The sequence below is a fragment of the Eurosta solidaginis genome, chromosome 4 (assembly GCF_040869045.1).
Source record: "Eurosta solidaginis isolate ZX-2024a chromosome 4, ASM4086904v1, whole genome shotgun sequence".
Lineage (NCBI taxonomy): Eukaryota > Metazoa > Arthropoda > Insecta > Diptera > Tephritidae > Eurosta > Eurosta solidaginis.
Genome location: NC_090322.1, coordinates 72,902,064 through 72,920,225, shown reverse-complemented (window position 1 = coordinate 72,920,225; position 18,162 = coordinate 72,902,064). Strand labels below are relative to the sequence as shown.

Below are 18,162 nucleotides of genomic sequence, written 5' to 3'. Positions count from 1 at the left end.
ACTTTGGCTTTGTTGCTGTTTTTGTTCTATTTATAGAACTACAACGAATTAAACAATTTTGTCTGTTTGTATGATTTTAATCGGGGATTGCCCGTATTGCTTTTTTAAATGTATGAAAACATTTATTTGAAGCAATTTTTTTAATTTTATAATTTATTTAATAATTTGGGAAAATTTTAAACAACGTGACATCAGGACGGACAAGGCGACAGCTGTTTCGATTATACCTTGTAAATCTCTTCAAAGCCTTTTCTCCCGGGAGTGGGAGTCGAACCCGCACTCCTACGATAGTTGAAATGGTTACGAACGCATTCAGCTACGTCATGGCCTTAGTTGTTGTAAAGTTTTTCCCAATTGCCTTCTTTTGGCATATTTTAATCTTTTACACATTGCATACTTCGTAAGCAATTATGTGTTAAAGCTATGCTTGGTACGGCGGTTTTTAAAGAAACTTTGGTTTTGTTGCTGTTTTTGTTCTATTTATAGAACTACAACGAATTAACCAATTTTGTCTGTTTGTATGATTTTAATCGGGGACTGCCCGTATTGCTTTTTTAAAGGCATGAAAACATTTATTTGAAGGAATTTTTTAAATTTTATAATTTATTTAATAATTTGGGAAAAATTTAAACAACGTGACATCAGGACGGACAAGGCGACAGCTGTTTCGATTATACTTGTAAAATCTCTTCAAAGCCATTTCTCCCGGGAGTGGGAGTCGAACCCGCACTCCTACGATAGCTGAAATGGTTACAAACGCATTCAGCTACGTCATGCCTTAGTTGTTGTAAAGTTTTTCTCAATTGCCTTCTTTTTGCATATTGTAATCTTTTACATCTTTCAATCTTTTTCCGTCCTGCTGTCACGTTGTTTAAATTTTTCCCAAATTATTAAATAAATTATAAAATTAAAAAAATTGCTTCAAATAAATGTTTTCATACATTTAAAAAAGCAATACGGGCGATCCCCGATTAAAATCATACAAACAGACAAAATTGGTTAATTCCTTGTAGTTCTATAAATAGAACAAAAACAGCAACAGAACCAAAGTTTCTTTGAAACCGCCGTACCAAGCATAGCTTTAACACATAATTGCATACGAAGTATGCAATGTGTAAAAGATTAAAATATGCAAAAAGAAGGCAATTGAGAAAAACTTTACAACAACTAAGGCATGACGTAGCTGAATGCGTTTGTAACCATTTCAACTATCGTAGGAGTGCGGGTTCGACTCCCACTCCCGGGAGAAAAGGCCTTGAAGAGATTTACAAGGTATAATCGAAACAGCTGTCACCTTGTCCGTCCTGATGTAACGTTGTTTACATTTTTCCCAAATTATTAAATAAATTATAAAATTAAAAAAATTGCTTCAAATAAATGTTTTCATACATTTAAAAAAGCAATACGGGCAATCCCCGATTAAAAGCATAAAATATTATTCGTCTAACACACTTTAAACCTACAGTTTATGGGCCCAGTAAAATAGCAAAAATAAGGTAATAGTCTAGTTGAGCGGTCGACTGTTAATACGCTACCAAAAACCTCGAGAGAGGTGTCAATCGACGCGTCTTGGCATCAGTATTAATAATCCGAAGGCGGAAAATAAAAATTATAACTCGTTCAAAAGATATTAACGAAAAACCGAAAACGGGGGTGGTATCCATAGTATTTTTGTGCAGAACACCTTTCTGCTTTGGCGGCCTTTGGCCGCGCTTATAAAAAATTACCCTGGGTGGGTCCAACGCCGGTTTGGAGTACAAGACTATATCCGGGCAAAACACTTATGTTCACAATTTTAAACGGTTATGGCCGTCCAACAAGGCGCACCAGTCGCTTCTTCGCTCTTTAACTGGCGCCAATTGGTCACCACCTGGTTCTTCCATAGGCGGGTTCCGATAAAAAACTTTATTAGCCAGATCGTTATCTTTTATTCATGGCCTATCCAGCATAGCCGCTGCGGTTTAATTCGCTAGACTATGTTGATGTCTGCCTATAGCTCGTACAGCTCATCAATTAATCTACTTCGGTATTCGCCATCGCCAACGAATAGACGTCCATAAATCTTTCGAAGAACTTTTCTCTCGAACACTCCCAGAGCCGCTTCATCTGATGTTGTCATGGTCCATGCTTCTGCACCATATTTCAGGACAGGTACGATAAGTGACTTGTAGAGCATGATTTTCGTTTGCCGAGAGAATACTTTACTTTTCAATTGCCTACCTAGTCCAAAGTAGCATTTATTGGCAAGATGAATCGGATATATATGTAACATATCAGGGACCCAAACTGTTATTGCTTTTATAATAAAAGTCCTTCAGAAAAACTTATTTTGGAACTTTTTATTTTTTAGTCCGAAATAAATTATTAAATCCGGACTTTATTTTATAAGTCCGAAAATAAAAGTGAAATTCGGACTTTAATTTTTTAAGGAGGCAAGGGTAGGACTTTCCACCCTATAACTATGGAACGGCTCATCTTACCATGGGTGGGTCCAACGCCGGTTTGGAGAACAAGACTATATCCGCGCAAAACACTTATGTTCACAATTTTTTGGTGCGTACTACAACATTACAACAATATATATCTGCATATAGTGAATGAAAAATAAAATTTTTTTTCGACGCTGATGATGGCACAACGCCGAAACCGGGTTGTCTCAAAACCAAATTTGACAAGGGATGACGGAAAATCGTTCCAATATACATCATTTATCCACCCTGTCGGAAAATCAACAAAACAAAATAAGTCAAATGTTTTTTCCTTATCATGTAAAATCCTAAATTTTTTGGTAAGGGCCTTTGTGAATTTAGCTAGCGATACGTAATAGTCTGGTAAAATTTAAAGATTCTAGTTGTTAAAATGAGTAGTGGCGAAAAACCACATATCTGAACAATCGATTGTATCGGATAATACTTACCTATCACTTTGGCACTTAACCGTTTAAACGGTTATGGCCATCCAACAAGGCGCACCAGTTGCTTCTTCGCTCCTTAACTGGCGCCAATTGGTCACCACCTGGTTCTTCCATAGGCGGGTTCCGATAAAAAACTTTATTATCCGGATCGTTATCTTTTATTCATGGCCTACCCAGCGTGGCCGCTGCGTTTTAATTCGCTAGACTATGTTGATGTCTGCCTATAGCTCGTACAGCTCACAATTAATCTACTTCGGTATTCGCCATCGCCAACGAATAGACGTCCATAAATCTTTCGAAGAACTTTTCTCTCGAACACTCCCAGAGCCGCTTCATCTGATGTTGTCATGGTCCATGCTTCTGCACCATATTTCAGGACAGGTACGATAAGTGACTTGTAGAGCATGATTTTCGTTTGCCGAGAGAATAATTTACTTTTCAATTGCCTACCTAGTCCAAAGTAGCATTTATTGGCAAGATGAATCGGATATATATGTAACATATCAGGGACCCAAACTGTTATTCCTTTTATAATAAAAGTCCTTCAGAAAAACTTATTTTGGAACTTTTTATTTTTTAGTCCGAAATAAATTATTAAATCCGGACTTTATTTTATAAATCCGAAAATAAAATTGAAATTCGGACTTTAATTTTTTAAGGAGGCAATGGTAGAACTTTTCACCCTATAACTATGGAACGGCTCATCTTAATGAGATGATTTTTTTCATACAGAATCCTTCATGTTTCAACAGAATGCGGTGTATCAAATTTCAACACAATATCGCAATTGGATCAAACTTTATGGCGAAAAAGCAGTTGTAATTTTATGGAATAGTATAAATAAGTATAGTACTCTGAGAGTTGGTTTTAGTTTTTCTATGAAAAACTTCTGGTATTAGTTACAAAAACTTTCAAATGCCATAAAGGTTTCACATCTAGACATTTGGAATAATCTATTGTTGAAAAATTTGTTTCAGTTAGATTAGCCGTTCCATAGTTATAGGGCCGGACTTACTACTTTACTACTTTAATAAATAGATGTCCGGGTTTTACTATTATGTGTAGATTTTGTTGAAAAAAGTCCGAAAAATAAAAAGGCTGCATTTTTTGTCATGAAATGCATTTATTTAAATAAAAATTTAGTACAATGGAATTTAACATCTTTTATAGTACAACAAAAAACAAAATTGGTATGTATATTCCCAGGATCTCATAAAATTTCACCAAAGAAAATTTTTTGACTAAAAAAAGAAAATAATTATTAACTATGACGATGTATGCTATACATGTAACTGTCTGGAAAAATCTCAATTTTTGTAGCTATTAAAGTGAGGAAGGAGCTTATCAAAAAAAAAAAAATCGATTGTATCGGATATATAATATTTATATGACCGATTTTGACAAATTTTTTAGGCAATAATGTATGCTATATATGTGCGCATCTGAAAAAAATTCAACTTTAAGCTGCTCAAATGAAGAAGAAATTGTTAAAAACCTGAACAATTGGTTGTATTTCATATATAATATATACATATGGACAATTATTTCAGACAACAATGCATACCATATAAGTATTCATTTGCTAAGATTTCAATCTTCCAGCTTGGCTGTGGAAGAAATTATGAAAACCCTCTTTTCTGAAAAATTGGCGGTATAGGATATATATTATATATGATTGATCTTAACAATTTTTTCAGGTGACAATGTATGCCGGATGCTTAGATAATCCTGTGAAATTTTAAGTTTCTAGCTGTTAAATAACATATACCCTCTTATTCGAAATATTCGTTTGCCGGTTCCGAAAAATGATTAATCGGACACCCAAATAACCTGCTCACTAAATTCTCATCAAATCAACATATTTCAAAAACTAAGGGACTATTTTGCGTTATACAGATCGACATACATGGCTAAATCAAATCAGCCTGTCATCCTGATCATTACGGTATAATTTTTGGTAGGACTACATATTATCCTTTAAGGACAATTTGAGGATTTAAACCAAACCTTAATAAATTTCATGAAAGGTATAAAAAGTTAGAGATAATGGAAGCGAATACGCTGAAAAAAAACTAAAAAAAACACTCATTTATAGTCAACAGAACTAAAAAAGAGAGATTAGCTTTAAAGTAAAAAGAGTTAATATTACAGGAGTGGAACAATCGAACAATCAATCATAATGAAGCACCTCAATATAAAATCATAATAAAATCTATTTTATTAACAGAATAATTAAAGTACAAACAGCGCTTTTGTTAAGTACAATATATTAAGGCTTATACAGTGTTGTTTTATTTTTATACATTACATTATTCATTCTACCTAAGACAGCATGAAAAATGTGTGCTGGATGTACAATGAACAATTTGCCGGGTCGCTTCGCTTTAAAATTTTGATTGCGCCAAAAGTTAACGATATCTAAATCTTTTGCTCCGCTTTACATTGCAAGAACTATATGTAGCAAGATATAGTTGCGATCATACCTTGAACTAATCTGCTAAAGCTATGTCTGTTTTTACGGTAATATTCCCAGCGTTCCAACGGGCAGTGATCGAGATCCCGATTGAGATTTATGCCTGGTTTTTCAGTGATAGTTTAAACTCTAGTTAAAGTTGACTAGAGTTTAACCTTGCCACTTTCTTCGATAACATAAAATTTTGCTGCTCAACTCAGCTTAAGCGGCCGAAGTTGCAGGGTTAAACTCTAGTTAACTTTAACTGGAGTTTAAACTCGCACTGAAAAACCCGGCCTTAATATGCAAATGTGATCCATATGGATACATTTTTTGTTACATGTTAAATTTGTATCGGGATCTGGATCACAGTCCATTGGAACGCGGGGGCTATTTGCAATGAAGTAAGCGCCCCGACACATAAGCAGATTTTCATATAGATGCGTTCTACTCAATGTTATGCATTATGAGTAGATTGCGCGTTTTTTTTATGGAGAAGGTAGATTGGGCGACACTGGCGCCATTTGACATGGAAAAGTAGCCAACTCCCAAATTTTGTTACAAACAAAGCATAAGAAGAAGAATTTGACATTTGCTTTGGCTAAGAGTGTTGGTACACTTTGCAAGTTAAATTATTTTTCCCACTCGTTGGTAACTTTTATAACATTTTTCGCAAGTACTCGTAAAAACTGCAATATAACAAATGAATACGACACAAAATATGTTAGAAAATATTTTTGTTGTATAGGGAAAATGTTTCTACCAGTGCTTCGCGAAATTTTGTATATGAATGGGCAAGGCGAAATAAACTTCAATTGTCAACTCTGAAGTTACTTCATATTTACAAACGCAACACCTTGGTTGATTGTGGCGATGTTATTGGAATGCATAAGCTTGTGTTAAACGCATCTATATGAAAAATGTCATTGTGCCGCGGCCTTTAAACACTTCTGTACGTATTTGAAAGAGAAGCTGATACGGTATGACGTGTTGCTCATTTTCGAATGCGAAGTTTGTTCCTTCATATGCAAGTTCGACATTACGCTCCGCTTAACTACTTTTCTGTAATTACTTTTATTGTGCAAAAAAAGTGAAATTTACGCCCCGATTCTAGTGTGGCAACAGCATTCTTCACGGTAACGAAATAATGCGGCAACTTTTACACCCTTTTGGTATTCTACCTTCGAAAATAGCCGGATAATTTTTTACCCACAAAAGTAGGTGGTTACATCGAAATAACCACACAACAGCTGTTGTTTAGAAAAAGGCAAAACTGAAAAATAAAGAATTGTAAGCGCAAATAAGTAAAGATAATAGTAAAAAAGTGTTGCCTCTTGCTATACATATTTGTTTACATTATGTACTTTCACAGAATAAATTACAATATACATATGTAGAAACTTATCATGCATAATATGCATTTTCGGTAAAGCGAACACGGTTGTCACACCATGTTTACATTTGGGTCCAAAATCCATCGAAAAAAACGACCAAATTTTTATTTTAAATTATTAGTATAAAATACAAAATTGTATGATGTTTATATATAAAATTTTACTAAACATAGTGAAGACTTTCCTTTAATTCAAGCAGAGCAAAAAAATATATACACATGCAACCAAAAATGGTACTATATTTTGACATAGGATAAGTCTATGTCTTTCACCAACCAAACGTTGTGAACCTAGTTTTGGTCACAAAGCTCTTGGTTCGAGAATTATGTTGTTGATTGCAATGAAATAAAATATATAGTGCAGTTGGGTTTTAGTAAGAAACGGTTCAAAATTTGCGTTCTAGTGTGACCGAACTATGTATGTGGAAAACTCAGTAAATCATAAATGAAACTTGGCAATTTTGTTAGCGCTATTTTTATAGATGCTTACTTTTTCCCTTAACGTTTAAACTTCATATCAGAGCCTAGATTCAATAAGTGTGAGTTTTGATCCCAGGTCTCAGGGGTTCTGCTAGCAGGTATAGGAATAATTTTGTACAAAACATTTGTTCCGAAATCAAATCTTTTTTGCATTTGCGTCTTTCTGTCTTCGAGTTAAAATATTTCTTGTGCCATGATATTTAATTTTGAATTACTTAGCGTGGCTTAACACCACAATAGTCCTGGAATTCCTTGAACTAATTGAGCTGGGTGAGAAAGATTTAAATATCAACGTGCCAAACGAGAAGTAATGCATAGAATTTCCTTGTATAAGTTTTGAAAGTGTTAGGCTCACGGTAGAGTGCTCGCTATGAGCTATGCTAGGTGAGAAGCAATTTTTATTTTCATATATTTTACATATTATATTATAAAACAAGAGTTTTTTTTGATTAGTCGGTTATTTCATCAACAATTAACGACAATGTGTTTGCCAACATTTTTCTTTTTATAGCCAGGCATAAATTATATCCTAGGTGAAATGTTATTTTTCTGGTACATTTTATAGACTGAGCAATTTTTTACAGGGGGGCTGACGAAAGTGAGGCGAATTTTTGGGCAATATTGTGAATTTTTACTGAGTGAAAAAGAAAGAAAAGTACCAATCGTGTATACTGCATAAAAAGCACAAAAATTGAAGAGAAGGGGCCAATGGACCAAATGGGGTTGGAAGGGACCATTTTTGGTCCAAATGGACCAAAGTGGCAACCGTGAAAGCGAAGAAAACTACCTTTCCAATTTCTCCACAGACACTGGTGAGTTTTTCGGTGATGAAAGCGTTACCACTTGGGCCAGAATCGCGGATAAAAGAACTGGTAACGATATTCGGTTACATAATGTTCTGCGTACTATTTTACCGGTAACGCTCAGAATCGGGGCGTTAATTTACATGTCATTGTTACACATCACGAACTATTAATTGGCTTGATCACACTTTGTTGTTGTAGGAAAAAATTATCGACTTATAGGTATAGGAGTTGACAGATTCTTAATGAATTTAAAAAAAATTATCGTTGCTTATAGGTGTGTTTTACGTTGATACCTACTTATAATAACCCATCCTATTATTTGACATCAAAGCTTAAACAGATTAACGTACGTACAGTTTAGTGGAACCCTGTATTTTTATCTAGATTTTTAAACTCATCAATACAAAGCCCATTGTCCCGTAAACCTTCCCGATTTAATTCTATATTGTAATAAGCTTGAAGGTCTTTCAAGATAGCGTAAATTTTTTGAAAACCATGGCCAGTATGCCTTAGGAAACTGCACTTTATGTTGTATTCGTTAAATGTAAGGCAGTTTAATAATCTTTGCACCTTTAATGCTAGTTGTCTCATTATATGTTTAGTAATAGTTTCTGTCATCGCATATATGTTGTACACTCTTTCCAAACCAGCATTTGAAGCACAGTGGTAAATATAAGCAGACCTCTTTAGCAAAAACTCAAAACATTGATTGTAACACCAGTCATCAAATTTGTAACATGAATGTAATAAAATTCTCTTTTGTGTATCTGTATAGCCATCAAACGCGGTTTGTATTATCTGTAACGTCTGTACAATATATTCCAGTCCTTCATCAACTGTTTCGGAAAACATAACATTGAAAATATCCATATCAGCAAAAAAAGTAGTGAGCAGCGATTTTATGCGTGTAGGTATTCTTTTTTTACATGCTTTTTTTACATACCGTCTTAGCTTAAACAAAATTTCAATGCTTTCATTTTTGGTAACTTGCAAAAAGTGTTCAGATGCAAACGCGAACTCCATTAAATAAACTGAAGCTATTTCAAAAAAAGCAATGTGATTTTTTATTTTCTGCCTCTTTTGGTGCGATTTTTCGGTGCTGTTTCCGGGTAATTGTAGGATAGCTGAAGAAGAGAAATTTTGTTGCAAATTTTCTAAGAAGCTTTGAAAAGTAGATTGTAACTTTGATTTGGCACTCTCAGCATCAGATGCGGACTTCAAAAACAAAAATGAAATGTTTTCATCAGGAACTAAACCTTTCGGAGCCGGCCGATCCATTGTGTGCTGATTACCCGTAGAAATTTCTACAACCATAGCCACAAAAACTATAAACTTAATGATAAAACGATGCATTTTTTTATATACATATGTACATAAGTATGTATGAACCTTGCGATGAAGTGACTACAAAATGTCAGCACGACTGCCTCTCATACACTAAGTTAAGGCTGATTCATCGTTTATTTTTGGACATATTTTTGTTTACATTCTATTAGTATCTTTCCAACTATATATGCAATACTCCTATATTGCTAATACAAAGTGCTCGCAATGAGTTTTGAATTCGAAATCAAAACAAGACAGCCTACACAATTTTTGTGATTGTAGCAGCACAAGTGTGACAAGAAACAATTTAAATTTAGGTACATTCGATTATTGAACACAAAAACATTTAAACGACAATAAATGTATCGGCACTCTGATGTTTGTGAGTGTACCAGCCTGTAGCAGCAATATAGGAGTACTACATATATGGGTCATTATTTTACAAATAGTACGGATTTGTAGAAAAAAAATTTCACTTTTTTTAAAAGTCACCAAATTTTTTTCTGGGAATCTTTTCGTAATTTGAGTTAACACCTATATCAGGATTTTGTGAAAAAATTCTTTTTCCAGCGATCTGCATGTGTTCAAATTCGATGGTTAAGCAAATTGAGGCAAATTTGCCCACACTCAAAATTCCATATCTTTGGTTGCACTCATCGTATCTAATTCATTTTTATTTCATTTTGAAGGCAACAATATTTACTTTATAACTGCGTTTAAAAAATATTAAATTTTACAAAACGAATTTTTTTTTTAAGTAAAATTTTTTTAACAATTATTACAAACATGTCCAACGAATATTTTAATATATACAATATGCGCTGAACTTTCATCTAAAAGAATAATTTTTTTCCAGGATGGAGACTTTTGTAGTTAAAAAAATATTACCTCATTTCTGATGTGACATCGAGTAGCTTGCCTATACTTGTAGCAAGCAATACTTTCATCACACACATCCATTAATGGTAGGTATACAGCCAACGCGTGCCTACGTATGCATGTTAGTTAACTGAAATATACATACATATGTTAATGTAATTAAACCTACAAAGGCATAGTAGGTAGGTAGTAGAGGCCTGCATGAAGCCACTCACATGTGAATACACAATCAGACATGATGAATGAACTGTAGTTATTTTAGTTTGCATTGCCTACCTATTTTCATACAAAATTTCCAAAAATAACAAGGCTTACAAATATATCTACATATGTTGCGCCGTCATCCCTAATCAACATCAACTTGTATAATATATGGATATACCCCAGGCTGAAGGTCATTTATTGTGCGGAAAACCCTAAACTGTATTTACCTAGAATGCATACAAATTCTTAATAAATCCGCATACATTAGTTACATTAAACAACCCAAGACAGCGATCCGAAACAATGGTAAGCATTCTCAATTCACGTAGGAGTTTCCCATTAGTATGTATGCCGCTGATTTATCGCTAACGAATGATGGTAGAGGCACGCCTTGTTGTAGCAACAATCCTTTATCTATTTCTAAGCCTATTGATACAATTAAATATACTTATACATACTTATGAATAGCATGTATGCGTTACAAAAAAATAAATAAAAGTGCGGAATAGGAATATATAAATAGAGATTTTAACTGAAAAAAGATCATACCAAAGGAAAATTACATTGAAGTATCACCAGCACCACAATTAATCTTTTTGCGAGTTTTAAAAGAACTGCTTGTATATTTTCTAAATTGGATAAATAGGATTAGAAAAATGCCGAAGCCTATGCAGCGTAAATATTCCCAAAATTACGATGCTTTAATCCACTTCATTTGTCTCCGCACCCAAATACAAAAAATTGCTCTCTCAGAAGAGTAACAAAAAACCATTTATTGACATTAAATATTCCTATATTGAAAGAACGATGGAACAACGAATTTGCAACACATGCCGACTTAAGCTAACTAAACTCAAGGAAGATAATGAGGTTTGTATATACATACATTGATATACGTATAAAAATTGAATATAATTTAGAAACAATAAAATATTTATGGTACTCATGGTTAAGACATTGGCTGCTGCCCTAATGTACATATATTGTTTTCTATATTTTAACTTGTATCTTATTAAATTCGTGAAATATTAGGTACTTATAACAAATTTTATTCGTTTTTCTAGAGGAAAGAATCAGATGATATTCAATTCAATTAAGCACGTACTGAAACTCATAGCAAAGAGAACTATAATCCACAATGATCTACATCTGTATCATTTGAGAAAGACAGAGAAGCAATGTGTGAGGCGACTGATTTTATTACCATAGGCTTAGAAATAATCGGAGTTTTACCAATTCAGAAATAAAGATTCATCAAAAACACTATTTGGCAGAAAAAATTCAGAACGTTTCTGAAGCAATTTAAGGAAAAATGTTTGGCATACCTAATAATGACATTGTTTGCTTCGAAGAAAATTATGGGAATGAAATATTGCAAACTCTAAAAGACGCATTTACTGCAACCAGTGATCGAGCAAAATAACTAAAAATTTTGACTATTTGTAAAGATTGGACTTTTCGAAAAATTCTGCATCATTTTCCTATTGCTACAGTTCATATGATAACTGTTGCTAAGAAAATTGCTAAAGAAAAGGAATTTTGGCCGAAGCGAACCCCAAGAGTCATCCGTTCGTTAGAAAAAGAAGTTGTTCATTTGATACAATTTTATGAGCTCGATGAAAATAGTCGCATGCAAAAGAGGCTATTGTTAATAAACTTACGCGAGCTGTATAAAATTTTTAAGGAAAAGTACCCTAACGTTAAGTGTGGTTTTTTAAAATTTGCAACCTTGCGACGAAAACATTGTGTTTTAGCCGGTTCAAGTGGTACCCATTCAGTATGTGTTTGCACTATACAAGAAAACGTCAAATTATTAGTAGAAGGACCTAACATCAGGCATCTGACTGCTGAGTCTATGCACCCAATAAAAAGCTATCAAGACGGTTTACAACGTATGATATGTCTTGAAGCATCAACAAATTGTTATTTCGGAAAATGTTCCCAGTGCCCCGGTGCAACAAATTTGATCGACGAAATAAGAACAATTTTGGAAGATAGATAGAGATATGTGGTGCTGGTCTGGTGGATAGCATTGGACACGGCGAGCACCTCCAAAATGTTAGTGTCAGTGCAACGGACGGCGCTTATCGGTATCAGTGGCGCTATGAGAACAACACCTACCTTGGCCCTGAATGTCATGCTGAATATACATCCAGTAGATATTGAGGGAAAGGCAGCCGCGGCCCGGTCGTTGGTCAGGCTTCGTGATATGGGTTATATGCTTTCTGATTTCGGACACTCTAGCCTTCTTACTAGTTTCGACTTTATCCCGGACAGGACGGACTATTGCATGCCGGTGGCCGCTCCCTATACAACCTTCACCACAGTCATTCCCCCGAGGGAGGAGTGGAGAAGAGGAATTATCTGGGGCATGGGACCGGTTAACTTGTTCACGGATGGGTCGAAGTTGGACGGAAAGGTTGGCGGGGGGTCTTTTGTCAAGAGCTAAATGTAAGCCGCAAGTTTAAGTTGGCTGATCACTGCAGTGTATTCCAAGCGGAAGTTGCTGCGATTAAGGATACGGTGGATGAAATGCTATCCAGCGCTACTACGGTTAGGGAATTTAACATCTGCTCTGATAGCCAAGCGGCTATAAAGGCCTTGAGCTCAACTACAGTGCGATCGAGGGTGGTCTGGGAGTGCCTGACCTCACTTGCGATTGCATCGAATTATTATTCAATTAAGATTATCTGGGTCCCGGGCCATAGTGATATTCCGGGTAACTGTCAAGCGGATCTCTTAGCCCGAATCGGTACAGCTGAACCGGATGAAGATGCCTGTAGGGATTTCGGGATTCCGCTAGCCACCTGTGGATTGCTCTTCCATAGCTGGGCCTCGAGTCAGCTCAGCAAACGTTGGGCGGACACTACGTCTTGCAGGATATCAAGATCTTTCTGGCCGAAAGTGGATAGCAGGAGGTCTGCTGAAATAATTGGGTTCACTAAGGCTCACCTATCAATGGTCATTGGGGTTTTGACAGGGCACTGTCCCATGGGTATCCATGCGGTACGTCTCAATATATTGGAAACTCCATCCTGCTGCAGCTGTATGGAGGATGATGAGGTGGAATCACCAAATCACTTTATGTTTGACTGCCCAGCTTTTGCCAGAACTAGGCGAAAGTATTTCGGTCGTGACTCACTTGGATCTCCCGAGGAGCTATCCAAGGTTGAGATCGGGATCATTCGGAACTTTATCGTTGCTACCCAACGATTCTCTAAGTAGTTATATATACGTCACCGTTAGTTTAGTTTATTATATGTGGTATCACAACGGACCGTCATGTTGTCCAAGTGAGCTTCCCCTATCAGGGAAGCTACCACCCAACCTAACCTAACCTAACCTAGAGATATGATATCTCCAGTTAATGAATACTTACAAAAATTGGAGTCCGGTTTGCAAAATTTATTGTTGCATTCATACCTAGTTAAAAGTCAAAACGAGTTTATAAACGGCAAAAAGAATCCTTACCAGAAGATGAATGCATCGTTATCTGTGATTTTTCCGAAAACTATGCATTTGTCGTACAAAATGCTGCTCAAGGTGTTCACTGGAATAACAATCAGGCAACAATTCATCCATTTGTCATTTATTACAGGCATTCAAGCAGAGAAACTCGTATAAAAAGCTTTGTTGTCATTTCTGACTGCTTACATCACAACACAATTGCCGTGCATTTATTTCAAAAATACTTAATGGAATATGTTAAAAATAACTTCGAAAATATTTCCAAAATTACATATTTCTCTGTTGGGGCAAGTGCACAATATAAAAACAAACAGAATTTTGTTAATCTTACCCATCATCAAAAAGATTTTGGTTTGACTGCGGAGTGGCACTTTTTCCCCACTTCACATAGAAAAAATGCATGCGACGGCTTGGGAGGGACTTTGAAAAGATTGGCTGCTAGAGCAAGTCTTCAGAGAGTGAATAATCCAATTCAAACGCCAAAAGAATTATTTGATTGGGCAAAAGGGGCCATACCTAATATTTCATTTAAATATGTGCAAAACGAGGAGTACTACGAAGAATAAAAGAACCTTGAAGATAGCTTGAAAAAAGCTGTAACAGTGAAAGCGACGCTGACATACCACTGCATGATTCCAGTGGCAGAAGGAAGAGTAAGAGCAAAGCACTTATCTTTGGATGAACATTCAATTGAAGTTCAAGTTATGAAATAATTTGTATGAGATATAAATTTAAATTATAAAAAATAAAAAAATATTTTGTATTTGATGTATTTTACTTGAATTACAAATGTATCTGCGGCCCTATTATATTTGTCAATAAAAATAAAATTTATGAAATCACTAAAAGAATAGAAAACATTTATTTATTTTTATCCTTATATCTATGTACATATATATGTATGTAAATACATTCGTTAAGAAAAAAAAAATTGTTGTGCCTTGCGGAATATGATGCATTTTGGTTTAGCCTAACCTATGGCATACTTTCATGTTTTGTTTCGGATCGCTGACTTCGGTTGTCTAATGTAAATAATTTTATGCATGTATGCGGATTTATTAAGAATTTGTATGCATTCTAGGTAAATACAGTTTAGGGTTTTCCGCACAATAAATGACCTTCAGCCTGGGGTATATCCATATATTATACAAGTTGATGGTGATTAGGGATAACGGCGCAACATATGTACATAGATATATTTGTAAGCCTTTTTATTTTTGGAAATTTTGTATGAAAACAGTTAGGCAATGCAAACTAAAAATTTTCCCGAATTATTAAATAAATAACTACAGTTCATTCATCATGTCTCATTGTGTATTCACATGTGAATGGCTTCATGCAGGCCTCTACTACCTTACTATGTCTTTGTAGGTTTAATTACATAAACATATGTATGTATATTCCAGTTAACTAACATGCATACGCAGGCACGCGTTGGTTGTATACCTATCCTTAATGGATGTGTGTGACGCACGTATTGCTTGCTACAAGTATAGGTAAGCTGCTCGATGTCACATCAGAAATGAGTTAATATTTTTTTAACTACAAAAGTCTCCATCCTGGAAAATGATTATTCTTTTAGATGTAATAATTGTTAAAAAAATTAATTAATTAATTAATAATTGTTAATTAAAATTATTTCTTAAACGCAGTTATAAAGTAAATATTGTTGCCTTCAAAATAAAACGAAAATTAGTAAGATACGACTAGTACAACCAAAGTTATAGAATTTTGAATGTGGACAAGTTTGCTTAAATTTGCTTAACCGTCGTATCTAAAAACATGCATATCTCTGAAAGAAAATTTTTTTCGACGAAATCCTGATATACGTGTTTACTAATTTCGTGCAAACAAATTAGAAAAAAAGTTTGAGCTAAATCAAAATTATGAAATCCTAAAAGATGTAAGATTTGTAAAATAATGACCCTTATGTTTCCAACATTGTCGCAGTGAGCTTAAAAAAAATTTATCGAACACTTTTTGTTCGGATCAAACTGATAAAATTTATTTTATAGGGGTCTTACGTAACAACTTTGATAATTTTTTCAATATATTTTAACAATGCAAAGAACTATTTGTTCAAAAGTATTTTCCCTCACCATCGCTATTGTGACTGTCTCGTAGCAAATCAAAGCCTAGTTAATTAATTAATAATAATAATAAATAAGCGTGATGGATAAATTTTTGCTGAGAAATCCCTTCGAAGTGCTTGCCAAACAACCGCCAATGGGCCACCCAGTTTTTAAATTGTCTAAAGTATTTTGATGTTAGTTGCCCTACCCCCAAGACTCGTGACCTTCGCCAAGTGAAGCCATATATCCGGAGCCGCAACTTAGCTTTGTTATTTGTCGCTCAAAGTTGTCTTTGTATTTCAACTAGGTGATAAAATTTTTCACTTCAAATTCCGAACAAATACATACGTTATTTTCTTATTTGTGGGAAAAAATGCATATATGTACGTGTTATTTTTCTTACTCTTTTTGTAATTTTTTTCTTTGTTTTATTACCTTAGAGTTGGCATTTTTTTTTGTTTGTTGCCAATAAGAAAAAATTATTCGTTCGGAATTTTCTTACTAATAGCCACTTCTGTTTAGAAAATGTCAATTGGATTTTGAAAATTATCAATTTGATTTTAGAAAATGTCCTGCTACTCGGTACACGCAATTGCTATTACTGTTGAAATTTAGTTATATGTATTTGGTAATTTTATAATAAAATTAATAATGAATATCAAGTTTTATCTAAACTGAGCAGTGATGAAGAAATGAACAACTTTCATTAAAATAAAAAAATAAATGTAAGGCGCGATAACCTCCGAAGAGATTTTAGGCCGAGCTTCTCTTCCAATTTGCGGCGTGCTCGTATTTAATTTTTCCTACAAATTGGCCAGGCGGGACCTACTTGTTTTATGCCGAACGGCATCTGCGTTTTCACTGAGAGCTTTTCAAAATTTTGATGTTGCTTTGCCCGGGGTGTGAACCCAGAGCATTCGGTGTGGTAGGCGGAGCACGCTACCATCACACCACGGTGGCCGCCAACTTTCATTACTTTTGTCTAAAGGTTTCGAGCTCTGTTGCTTGCTATTAAAATAGGCAACTTGTTGGTTAACATTATATAATAAGTAAATCATTTATACTCACGGGCGAGGTACTATATGAGCTCTTAAAAACTGCAGGCTTTCTAACAGTGCCCACTGCCTTCCGTTAGACGCACCTCTTCCTGATGTGTTCTTCGTCCGGCGAATTTCTTTCGAAAAGCGTTCCCTCAAATTCCCCATCGCTTTATTGCTACGGATGCTTGACATAAGCATTGATATTGTGTATAAACATATATAATTTCAAAATTGAATAATAAATACTTACAATCGACTCCTAATTCCGCGGAAAGTTCTTTCCACACGGTATTCTTTTTTCCTTGGTCCTTGAAATCTTTATTCGCCTTACCATAAAGGCACGGCAATTCGCGCAACAACACTATTAACTTAAAATCATCCATATCTTATTGTTTCAAAATAAATAAAAACAGTTAAATAAAATATATAAATGTATATAATGTAATATATATATACAAACAAAAATTATAGCTCGAACAAAATTACAAAAAAATTGCGAATCAGCAATCAGCTGTTTATGGATATGGCAGAAAACCAAAATCCATTTGTTGGCTAAAGGGCCAGTTAATCGTGGCTTAATCATAACCAGATAAAACAGTTGATCGAACCAACCTTATGGGAATCTATGTAATCGATTAATGGTGCCATACCATAACCCATAACGCTAAAGCCATAACCATATTATAGCCAACCAATTGGTTTTTGGTTTTTCGCCATATCCATAACCTAAAAGTGATTTGAGTTGGAGAATTTATAAATTTTTGTAGATTTTATATATTGTTTTGGATACGTTGTGACTAAGAGACTAATTTTTTTTGTATATGTTTGTAATTTTTTGCGTTTTCATTTTTATGAAATTTTCACGATTTTTAGGTTAAGGCACCGATAACTGATGCCAATTTGATATGGATAAGTAAAAATATGGTTATGGTTATAGAGTTGGTGTCGAAATTCTGTATGTACAAAATTCTAAAAACAAAATTCTGCTTTTTTAAAATTCTGCTTTCTAAAATTCTGCTTTCAAAATTCTGTATTAAAATATAATGTTAACAATGTTAAAGAGGTCATGTAGTTATTTTGAAAAAGTGCGCCATGCACAGTAATTCTGCGTAGAACACCTTTCTGCAT

The 18,162-nt window shown here is 34.6% G+C and overlaps 2 protein-coding genes and 1 long non-coding RNA gene across 6 annotated transcripts in view; 1 reads left to right on the top strand and 2 right to left on the bottom strand.

Moving 5' to 3' along the window:
* Positions 1-18,162, top strand: part of Atg9 (autophagy-related protein 9) — a 347,588-nt gene that overhangs the window by 81,007 nt on the left and 248,419 nt on the right. The window lies entirely within an intron of this gene.
* On the bottom strand, positions 8,397-9,415 carry LOC137249966 (uncharacterized). Its single transcript, XM_067782078.1, has one exon. The coding sequence runs from the start codon at positions 9,396-9,398 to the stop codon at positions 8,403-8,405; it is 996 nt and encodes a 331-aa protein (XP_067638179.1). The 5' UTR covers positions 9,399-9,415; the 3' UTR covers positions 8,397-8,402.
* On the bottom strand, positions 15,499-17,652 carry LOC137249965 (uncharacterized). The gene is made up of 3 exons (XR_010952657.1): positions 17,285-17,652; positions 17,063-17,218; positions 15,499-17,002 (listed from the first exon to the last, which is right to left on the bottom strand). It is a non-coding gene; the product is annotated as an uncharacterized lncRNA (long non-coding RNA).